The 11,199-nt window shown below is 32.0% G+C and overlaps 1 protein-coding gene across 2 annotated transcripts; it reads right to left on the bottom strand.

The window, feature by feature from the left end:
- Positions 1-1,900: 1,900 nt before the first annotated feature.
- On the bottom strand, positions 1,901-10,984 carry LOC127854026 (uncharacterized). 2 transcript variants are annotated; one of them, XM_052388935.1, is made up of 17 exons: positions 10,914-10,980; positions 10,688-10,785; positions 10,273-10,301; positions 9,202-9,360; positions 8,800-8,889; positions 8,559-8,681; positions 8,146-8,274; positions 7,675-7,761; positions 7,202-7,320; positions 6,717-6,803; positions 6,336-6,425; positions 6,060-6,128; positions 5,648-5,828; positions 5,022-5,168; positions 4,691-4,767; positions 3,217-3,296; positions 1,901-2,889 (listed from the first exon to the last, which is right to left on the bottom strand). In XM_052388935.1, the coding sequence occupies exons 1-17, from the start codon at positions 10,923-10,925 to the stop codon at positions 2,871-2,873; spliced, it is 1,596 nt and encodes a 531-aa protein (XP_052244895.1). In that variant the 5' UTR covers positions 10,926-10,980; the 3' UTR covers positions 1,901-2,870. The 2 variants fall into 2 exon arrangements, with proteins under 2 accessions (XP_052244895.1, XP_052244896.1); XM_052388936.1 differs by lacking the exon at positions 8,146-8,274 and having other exon boundaries at positions 10,914-10,984.
- Positions 10,985-11,199: the final 215 nt, after the last annotated feature.

Genomic DNA, 11,199 nt, shown 5'->3' with positions numbered 1-11,199 from the left:
ATCATCCATCCGTGACGATTGGGCGCTTTGGCACGTGTGGTAGGTGTGGTGACATATTTTTGCACGTGGAAATGTTGAAACGCGATTTGATTCTAGTTTTATTTCAATTTAATTACTTTAGGTGGTTTCTTTCACAAGGAAAACATAAAATTAATTTACAAAACAATATAGCTCGTATGAATATTCAGGCGCGCAATCGCGCACTTTGCATTTTACTTTAGCCTCCGATCGTCACGGATGAATGATTTTATCGTTAGCTTGCACCTATTGTAGTCAAATGATCACATGTGCGATTTTGAATTAAAATATTTACTCATAACTGAGATTTGTATGTTTTAAAAGAGTTGCATTGGAAAAATCACCAAGTGTAGTAAAAGGCGATATAAATGTTATTCCAATTTAATTTCAATTTCATAATTCTAGGCAAGTTTATACACAAGAAAAACATAACATAAGTTTAAGAAAAACAATATGGCTCGTATGAATATTCAGGAGCGAAACGGCTCAATCGGCATTTTGCAAGCCGGTCAGTTATTAAGTCGTGTAAGTTTATGCGTTTTACTTTTCACATTGTTATTATTTAATGTTGTACGAGTTTGCGAATTTGACTTTTGAAGATACGTTTTTAATTTGTTAAGTTTTATATTTTGTTGGTTTTCAATTTCAATGAAATTTTTAGGAATTATCAGATATGTGTTGAATTAATCTTGGTCCAAATTTCAACACAAGCCGTTCAAAAATAAGGGAGATATATTGATATGATTAGGTGATGCGTTAGAAATGTCTCCAAGTGTATATAGTTATGTAACATATAATACCCCAAAACCAGGGGAGTTAGCGAGATTATGTAAGCATAACGGAATCGAATTGGTGAAATCCTGAAAATTTAATTGACTTTTCTTTTGACTGCCCTACCCCTGATACAAAGTGCTTACATTTATTTCATGTCTAGTTAATCAGTATTAAAGTAAGAAAAAAATGAATTAAATATCAAACCATCAAGAAATAAGTCCTGCAGTACCGTAATAAGTTTTCAGATTAAGATACGGAAAATATTTTTTTTAAATCAGGCGTCCGAAAATAATGAAACACATATTAAATGTTTGAAAATTATAATTATATTACAATAAAAGGAAATAAATCAATGCGCAATAGTGTTTCTACTTTAAAGTATAAACAACTTCAAAGCTTTGCTTACTCTTGCCTGAAATGATACAGAACAAAAAGTAAAAAACAAAAAGTTAAACATACTGCTTCCTTAATAGGAAGATTACCAAATTACGCAAGTGGCATGGTCCATTGCACTCAGGCATGCGTCCCCCATGTTTTTATTGCCTTAATCCGTGTGTAAAGCCCCATTATCAAAGTATCACTCACACGATACGCGAATACAGTGCCAACATCTGATAAAATAGCACTGTAAAATATATATTCCAAAAATTTAGAGTCATTAATGATAGACGAAAACGCGCATTACTTGTCCGAAAATTAAGAGTCACGAAAAATATATATTTTTGCCAAATAAGGGGGTTTACGAAAACTTAGAATGTCCGAAAACTTAGAGTAAATACGGTTATAATAATGGTGTCACCATAAATGATAGTATCAGAATGCATGAGAAAACTTAGTAGTCGCAATTTCTTGCTACATGTCAATATAACTCGAGACCCTCCCCCCCAGTAATTCACATGAAAGAGAGATATGTTGATTACGAATACAACTTATGTATCCCAATACTACTTAGGTATCTGTATAAGATTTTGATGAATTGTGTCCGTTCAAAAACGATTTGCGACAAAACAGAAGATCTGATGTCGCTGGTAATGTTAAATATTGAATTATGACAACATGGATAAAAGATGCGACTGTAACGAGTAAGAATTTCGATAACATTGCGAAATGCTAACAATATTTTTTATTAAGGATAGAACTAGGAAAACGATTTCGGGACGGATTCTAAAGAATAATCTATATTTACAAATTTACCATACATACTGTGTGTTTGGTCGAAAAGCATGGCGCTTTTTTGGAGAAAAATCTCTAAGTAAAGCATATTTGTGGAAAATCAAAACAACTCACCTCTTTAGGCTCCATGTTTACAGTTTATAAAGTACAAATTAAAAAGTTATATTGAAACCCCGGAGAAATTTTTTTCATCATTAACAAGTCTTGTATTTAAGGCAAGTAAACACTTTCCCAAAAAAGACCATACAATTCCACCAACATCACTACATTCACAATTATTAAATAAAACAACATTTACAATGATCACACGTATGGCGCATAAGGTATTTAAATAAAAATGCCTTTTGTGTCGTACTCCGATGATTTTCTCAGCTAAGCCTAACCCACTGAAGACACAGAACAACACCATCTAGTTCTTGTCAGACACACTACATTTAAACTTCAAGATTGCTGTCAACATTTACAGATCAAAACAATTAGTATTATTTATGAAGCAAATGTAAACGCCAATTAGAAAAACGTCCAGTGTATTCACTATTTAAGATTGCCCGAAGCGTGTATATAATAAGAATAACAGCTATATAGCTATATAATATACTGAAAGATAATAAATGATTGATTACAAACAAAGTCCATTTATTGTGGTTCATAAAAAAATCCATGTTTCATCAGAACAACACGTGCATGAGACAATTGATTCAATAAAAAAACTTTTTCAAAACGAAATACGACATTTTCATATCATAGAATTCTTCCATGTTCTTTGCATTGCTTAAAGAACACGTATGATCACATTCCCATGCAATTGGTAACAAAGGTAAGCCATTGTAAATAATGGCGCAGTCTGGACAATCCAGAATGTCTTGTGTTTTTTTAATTTGATGTCAATCGAACCAGTACCGTCATTATACTCCTTCTGGGGTGCTGAAATATACATTTTATACTCCGTAATCTCGATGACAGTTATTTAAGACACTCGATGTCTGTTGGCTGTTGTTTTTCAAAAATCTTTATTATGTGGTATTGTAATTTTGTTATTTGAACTTTGTCTTCGGTTTTATTTGTTAATTTCGTCTATACCTCGCTTAAGAATAATATATTTTTAAATATTTAAGTGAAATACGACAAGCGTCTTTAGAATAACGATTTAATTTATGCTAGACACGTTTAACGGAGAAAGAGAACTACATATGTTCAATACAATGTCTGATATATATAATAGTGCAAAGGGATGAGAATGAAGAAAAATACCTCATTTGCTCAAGCTCGATTTCAATTTTGGTGTCCACACCATAACAATATTTCCCTATATGCCCGTTATCCCACCTGATCTGAATATAAAAGTAATACGTTTGGAGTAAATACACTCGTTTTAAACTTATCATTTTTAAATTAAATACAATAAATTTGTATGAAAATACAATTGATAGTATTGAAAACTTAATAAGAATATACAGGGTAATAAAGTACAAAATTTCAAAATATATTCCTTTCTAAACATATAAGACTAAATTTCGTATGAGATTAAAAGGCTAATAACTTGCTAAAAAGTAGAAGTAGACCATTGGCGCTTTTCACCGAATATTGAACATAGGGCAGTTAAAAATGACATTTCATTATATATGCTCATTTTCGCTTTCCATACAACCCACAAATCATTTAATTTTAACGGAACCATGTTGTAATTTAATTTTAAATTATGGAATTAATTGCAGTTCACTTGCAATGTTTCTTTCTGTGTTAAATCATTTTTCCTTATTCTTGTTTTTATTCAAAATATTTATAAAAAAATACATCTGATTTTGTCCATCTAAAGAAATGTCATGCTAGAACGTTTTCATCTTTATTTTGACGTCGTAATAGTATGTTGGTTGTATCGTGGTATATTATCTAAATCCGCGGCAGAAGCAACGTTGAAAATACTATTACATGTAAACAAATCTGAAACATAGAAAAAAACAAACACGCGAAAAGGGCAAGAATACAAGCTGCGTGCGGTAACAATGACAGTGATTTAAAGCATTATAGGACAAAGTAAAAAGATAGGAATCAGCACATACTTTGAAGATTTATTAACCGTAAAATAAATTAAACTATTCTAAAACACACACTCGTGTACAATGTAATATTGTGTTATTATAACTTTTTGTGCACCTATATTAAATGAAATATACAATAGCTAGCGGTTTTAATATTTATTCTGTATTAATGAAAAAGAATTGAATGTACAGGTAATCGCTCGAACGTTATCGATGATATTCGCCCAAAACAGCATACTTTAGCAATACCATACGGGCATGCATATGATTCGAAAAGTTCATAATACGCGACGCATTGCCTCAGAATTGTACTTAACGTCATACACTTATATGGATATGATAATTTAAACTGATGACGAATCAATTTACCGGCAATATAAACTTTTTCTTAAGTATTCTGAGAAGACATCATTATACTCATGTCGTTGTAGCTTAATGATGAAAGCTATTTTGCAGACTGCTGTACACATGCTCATAAAAAGCAAAACTTAAGCATAAACTTAGAAATGAATTCATATGTGTTCGTTCAATAATTAATATACTGTAAGCCTACTAGAAAACTAGAATAATAACAGTGTACATGACATAAGAAAAACACGTGCCCGTAATACGTAGTAAATATATACGAGTATGCGACATTTTAATGGTATATAGTTTCGTTTTCATGTCAGTACATAAACACATACCGTTGCATGTGGTGTTTCCACTCTCAGAACAACTCCTCTGTTTGAGTTACCTATTTCCCGTGATACGCAATCTCCACCTAGTACAACACGACATTTAACATTTAATTTAACGCAACCATTGGTCGTTCTTTTCGCGATTCCTAAAATCTGTTTAAAAACGGTTCACATCAATATTTATAGTAATTATAAGTAAACTTACACAACATTGATTAGTGCAATTACTTATGTAAGGAAAATAAGTCTCGCCATACTTCAATTCATTTATACATCAATTTAGGGTTTCCAAAACTGAGGCGTACAATTACATTATATTCGAAACATTGTAGTGTACCTGGTTTTACTTTACAACCCGTCTCCATTCTCTCAGCAGGATTTAGCACTCTTGGTTCATCCACTGCTTGCACTTCACAACATTCCCTGGTGTACCTGTAGCTGCTTGTGTGGTCATTCAAATCCCATGTGACCAATAGTTTCCCATCTAAACATATTATGGCAGTGGTTTGTGTATTACCAATTATATCAATAATTAAAAATTTAAAGAGTTTACGTACACACCATTCAACACATTTCTATAGTTCAGTCGTTTTCACGGATTATTATACTAAATAAATAGGACACAAACTATCCAGTCAAACATAATGCATTACATATTTACGCGGTTTATCCACTATCCATGCTAATTACTTTATGCTACAGGTGTTACAATGCGTTTACATATATTTTACAAAAGAACAAAGACTAAATAGTAAATACAATCATGACTCATTTTTTGAAATTCTCTTCTATCATTTGCTTTCTTGTGTACTTAATAATTACCGCGAAAGCTACACACAAACAAGTTACATCAGTATATAATGACATTGAATTTATAGCGTCGTTCAATTTCCCGATGCACAATTATTTCAAGATACTAGTATATAATATAGGTGAAACGAAACGGTAGAAGTGAATGTATACCAAAATGTCCGGTGACAGTACCAGGCCCATTAAGGTCAAAGTTTCCATCGTTCCAAGCTAGTCCCCTGCGTACCCGGGTTCCAAGTGACAGCAGACTAGCGTCATTACTCTCTTGACATAATGGCCCGTACTGCCTTTCGCAACGTCTCTTCGTGTCAGCACGAATGAATTTTATATCGTCCTGGTTACGATATGTGATACGGTATTTACAGTTAAAGGCGAGATTTAATAATGAAGAAATATTTGGTTGTATTAGAAAACGTCTACATAAGCAATGTGTCAGCAAGGTGATTTGTTTTTCATAGTGTACTGCAGCACTCAAATATGTCATCTCTCTATCATCTGTACCTTTAGCACAGAATGCATTGCAAGATGATCTAACAATTAAAACACTTCAAGAAACCAGTTATACCTCATCCCAAACGGAGAGCCTGTTTGTTAACGAAAAAGTCAAAGCAAGTCCATGTGTAGCCAACTGTGACTGTAAAAATAATATTAGATTTTTTTTCCAGAGCTCATGTTATCAAAAACTTTAATTAACGAATCATTTTACTGCTATATACTTTATGATACAATACGTGTATTGTATTAAATAAAGATACATGTATAACAAAGTCATCAATACACGACAGCTGAAATCGTTTTCGATTGTCATTGAATATATAATCAACGATTTAAGAAGTAATACCTCAAAGAACCCAAAGCGAGCAAGCCTCCTTCCATCTTTGTACGAGTAAATCTTAGACTGGCAAAGCGTCGACATGTTTTGTATGAACGTCTTCATCAGAAAAAATGGTAATATTGAACATGTGCTTAATGTGATAAAATATTCATCGATAAATACCGAAACGATCATCCCACATGTATTGATCCTACATGATTTACAACAGATGAAAAATAAACATGGCAATTATTTAATACAAGATTAACACCAATGCCAAGTATCATTCAATTTGAATGGCTTTGAAGTTAAGCGATGATATACAATTATTTTAGAAGAGTATACGTTTGAATTTTAAATTGATCTTTAAAACGTATTTGGAAACTTGTTGATTGAAACTCGACATACTTTTCTGCATTTCCCAACGCCGATGAAAAACAATTCAAAGTCTCGTTTATCAATTTCTTCAACAGCTTCTGCTAGGTGAGACTCGGTCTGCAAAATGTCGTGCTTCGACATTATACCATAAAACACTTCACATATCAGTAAATATGTTGAAAGGAGAGGCGTGCTTCGACATTATACCATAAGACACTTCACATTTCAGTAGATATGTTGAAAGGAGAGGCGTGCTTCGACATTTTACCAGAAGACACTTCACATTTCAGTAGATATGTTGAAAGGAGAGGCGTGCTTCGACATTTTACCAGAAGACACTTCACATTTCAGTAGATATGTTAAAAGGAGATCGATACTAACTCATTTTCCTTACGCATTATTAGTCACTCGTCATTAGTAAAGTCATGAAAATACTAAAATATAGGTTTGGTCATCAATTATTAAATGTCAATATTCGAACCAACAACAGTTTAACAAGTCTAGCATCCCAGTACCTGTTCCACTTTACTTTCGTCCTGAATGTCAGGCCCAGCATGCAGCATTGTGTCCGTTGGACAGCCATCAGTGATTACAATTATTCTCGGAGATAAATTTAAGCCGTTTATATTTGGAACTAGGGGAACATATTTGTTATATAATTACATACTTAAAAAAAAGAATAATGGAAAAATGTATTATCATCAGAGTAATTGATATTAGTTATAAAACATATTTCGGTAACATGGATGCCAAATATATCATTGTATAGCTACTTCCGAATGTTTGATTTCACACACTGCGCTTAAAAAGGCTAATGTCAATTATAATACTTAAGTTGTAGTTTACTATATCTTAATCTGAAACATTGAGAGTTCGTTGTATACCGACTAAGACCCCGGAAAAGTTAAAGGTTAAATAAAAAAGTCATTAATAAAGATGCCTATTCCCCAATTTTCAAATCGTTTAATTATATGAACGTATAAAGTACCGTATCTTCTTTTAGCAATATGTGCTGTTGCCATGCTTATTAACAAGCCGCCATAAAGCGGACTCGGTCCGCCTAATATAAGTCCCTCTGCAAATGATATAAATACACATAAGAAATTATACAGTCATATCGAAATTCACGTAGAGATATAGTCTTACAATATATCAGTCCATGTTCACCACATGAACACATACCTTGATGCTTGGTAAAAAAAATTCTCTAGAGATATGTTTATGAAAAAAGTGCGTAGATGAACAAACTATGTATTTCATGTAATAAAGTAAAATGCCGAATATACAATTTGTAAATGGTATTGGCTATTTTGCCGTTTAAAGTTGTTCTCTCTAACAAATTATTGAATTTCGATAAATTGTCGATTTATATCAACATTTGCGTTGTTGTTTACTTATTGACCCAGTGTTAACAACTTTAATTTATCTAAAATGTAATGTGTTGTTCGAATTAACATACGTATGGTCTCTCTAATTTCGTCATAATTATTCGTCAGTGCCGTCTGTAACTTTGTTTCGTGCCCGAATGTTGTCACAGCAATGTATTCATCTAACAATCTTTCGTCGTTTGTTTTCAGTTCTTTTAGTTCTATAAAATTGTATTACATTCACAGAGAAATGGGTTAATTATTGAAAAACGTTACATATCGAATACAATAATCTTAGTAAGTGTAGATTAAAAATTTGATAACGAACAAAGACATATCGGACCTCACTAAGTCTGCGAGTATGAAGAGGGCACATCAAACCCAACGCAAAAGGAGCCGGTCAGCCCTTGCACTTTTGTACCAATCGGAAGATATTTTAAGCAGATGTTTGTATTGTGATTATTTTTAAGAGTGCATTTAGTATTTTCAAAAACGCATGACTTACCGGTTAGGAAATCATTAACAAACTCCAAGGTCTGGCCCCATCCATTGTTGCTCGACATACTCTCGGAGATGTCCAAACACAGTACCATAGTGATGAATCGTGAGCGGACAGTGTTTGGTAATGCTGACACGAATATGTATGACAATAAAATTCATATTAACATGTCAACGGATTCACAGGAATTGAACATGCATTACTTGTCAAAGTCATGGACAATGCGGATCTAAAATGGGATTATTACCTCTTTCTTGTGATTTATCTGCCACTGCTCGCCAAGTGTCTTCTCTGCCAGGAATGTAATACTTTTTATGTTGCCTGATAATCCGAGTGACTAAAATTATACAACTATAACCGACGAAACTTTTTTTGGTAAAATGTAAAATAAAAAGAAATATGTTTTAAAACACATGAATATAAGACTTCTGTATATATAATTAAAGTTAACTTTTTACGAAGCATGTCTTTCTGGTAAAGCACGTATAAGCACACACAAAGTCACTCGCGGTTACAATTTGCTTAATTCCTTAAATCTCTTCAAAATAAACAATCTTCATATGTTAAATAGAAGATGATAATACACTTTATTTCAGGCATTTATTGAAATGTTAAATGCCCAACGCCGACTATTTTTGCATATGCATACCATTTTTAGATTCATGGTTGGCGTCTGGAAAATGCAGCAGTCTTTGTATATCGTCTAGTTGTGACTTAATATCATCAAATCGGCGTGCAATATCTGATTCATTTGTGTCATCTGTGTGTGCTGTGAGTGTTTCCATTCTAGTTTCCAAGTCCGCAACATCTCAATTAAATCAAGTAAAAGATCATTTGACTATATGTATATATTATTGGTATTATATTTAAAAAATGATTAATAACCGTTAAAACATTTGATTTTTTATTTAACTTCACGAATGTGCATTAAATTATTTGGTAACTCATGTAAAATCCTAATAACGTAATATTTGTCAACGGTGTATTAATTATACAATTGTTCTAGATCAAAAACTGTATTTTGTCAAGACTATTGCCGTATAAATTTTTAATACCATGCCATGCTTTTTTTGTAAAATAAAATATCACTTATAAATATTCAATCAAAGTTCATATTGCTTTGTCGCTTATTTATTAAATCAATTTCAGAAATGAACCACGTCACATTTTCTAATAAAACAAACACTGTACTACTGTCAGATCGGCTAAGCACGCTTATGTCTATAAAAGCCCTCTATATGATTTATCGGCGCTGCATTAATGTTATTCTTAGTTCGTGTGGAATATTCAGGCTTATTAAATTTCATTAACCTTTCTGTGGGCTTTCTTTTAAATATATGAAAAATGAGAATGAATCGGATAAAGTCGGATAACGCCATAAATTGAACAAATGACAGTACTAATGTTTCACTTTATGTTTTCTACATGTTCAATTGTAACCCACTTAAACAGATAGAGTAAACGTAACAATACACTCAAGTTTAAAACCTCTAAATTATCAACCATCATAAATCAGCAAAAATATGCCTAATCTATAGTACCGCTGCAAAGATAACGCTCAAAATCTAGGTCAGGGTTTACTAAAATTAGCTATGTCGAATTAATTCAAAAGATTCACTATTTCATTGGAATCAAATATTATGCTTCAATTTAACGCATGTCTTAAGATGGCAAAGTCTATATTCTGTATTTAAAAATAAGTATTTTAAATATAACTTACCTTTGGCTATTCTTGCAATATCCAATGGGCTGAAATTAAGTGGTAACACGATTCTTACATCTCCGGAAGACTAGAAATTGGTTTATGTTTCATTAATGATGCATCCATATGTTTTCATATTTACATATTTTCACATACAGTTTACACTATGTTCTGTCATTAAAACATTTATTTCAAATAGTAAAATTGAAATTTACCATTGTGATGATGCATCCGTATGTTTTCATATTTACATATTTTCACATACAGTTTACACTATGTTCTGTCATTAAAACATTTATTTCAAATAGTAAAATTGAAATTTACCATTGTGATGATGCATCCATATGTTTTCATATTTACATATTTTCACATACAGTTTACGCTATGTTCTTTCATTAAAACATTTATTTCAAATTGTAAAATTGAAATTTACCATTGTTGACATGTTGATTTCGTACAATCGTTTAGAGACTTTAGTCTTTTAACAATGTTATTGTTACACTTCTGGATATCCTTTATGTTGATGAAAACCTAATGTATAAAACACGAATACATTACTTAAAATAGGTAGAATCCACAGCGATTGTAATTTATTATGCAATATTATTGCTTATAAAACGTATTGTACAGAGTATGTTAATAGCTTTAAAAGGCTTTACCTGAGGTTCCATGTCTAATTTTCAAAATCGAAAGTTGGAAAATCTGTAAATGACACTTTCGGTTTCCCAAGATACGGTAAACATGGCAACTAGTAAAAACTACATAATCATTTTTTTAAATGATCTTATAATACACTCAAAACATAGTATGAAGATATTAAATAAGTTGTGTGGTATGAAAACATTGAAGTACGAATTCGGTATCGCAAAAAACGATTAAGAGTCGACTTGATAACATGGAAGCAAATGGAAAATATAAAGTTTATGTACGGCAATTGCAATACGT

This window comes from Dreissena polymorpha, chromosome 12 (genome assembly GCF_020536995.1).
Source record: "Dreissena polymorpha isolate Duluth1 chromosome 12, UMN_Dpol_1.0, whole genome shotgun sequence".
In the NCBI taxonomy this organism is placed as follows: Eukaryota; Metazoa; Mollusca; class Bivalvia; order Myida; family Dreissenidae; genus Dreissena; species Dreissena polymorpha.
Note: the sequence above shows the minus strand (reverse complement) of the source record. Positions and strands in the feature narration are given on the sequence as shown.

Coding starts and splice junctions, on each gene's coding strand:
- LOC127854026 (XM_052388935.1), bottom strand. Junction 7,321..7,674: donor TATTGCTAAAAGAAGATACG/GTACTTTATACG, acceptor ATGTTCCCCTAG/TTCCAAATATAAACGGCTTA. Junction 6,804..7,201: donor ACGAAAGTAAAGTGGAACAG/GTACTGGGATGC, acceptor GACATTTTGCAG/ACCGAGTCTCACCTAGCAGA.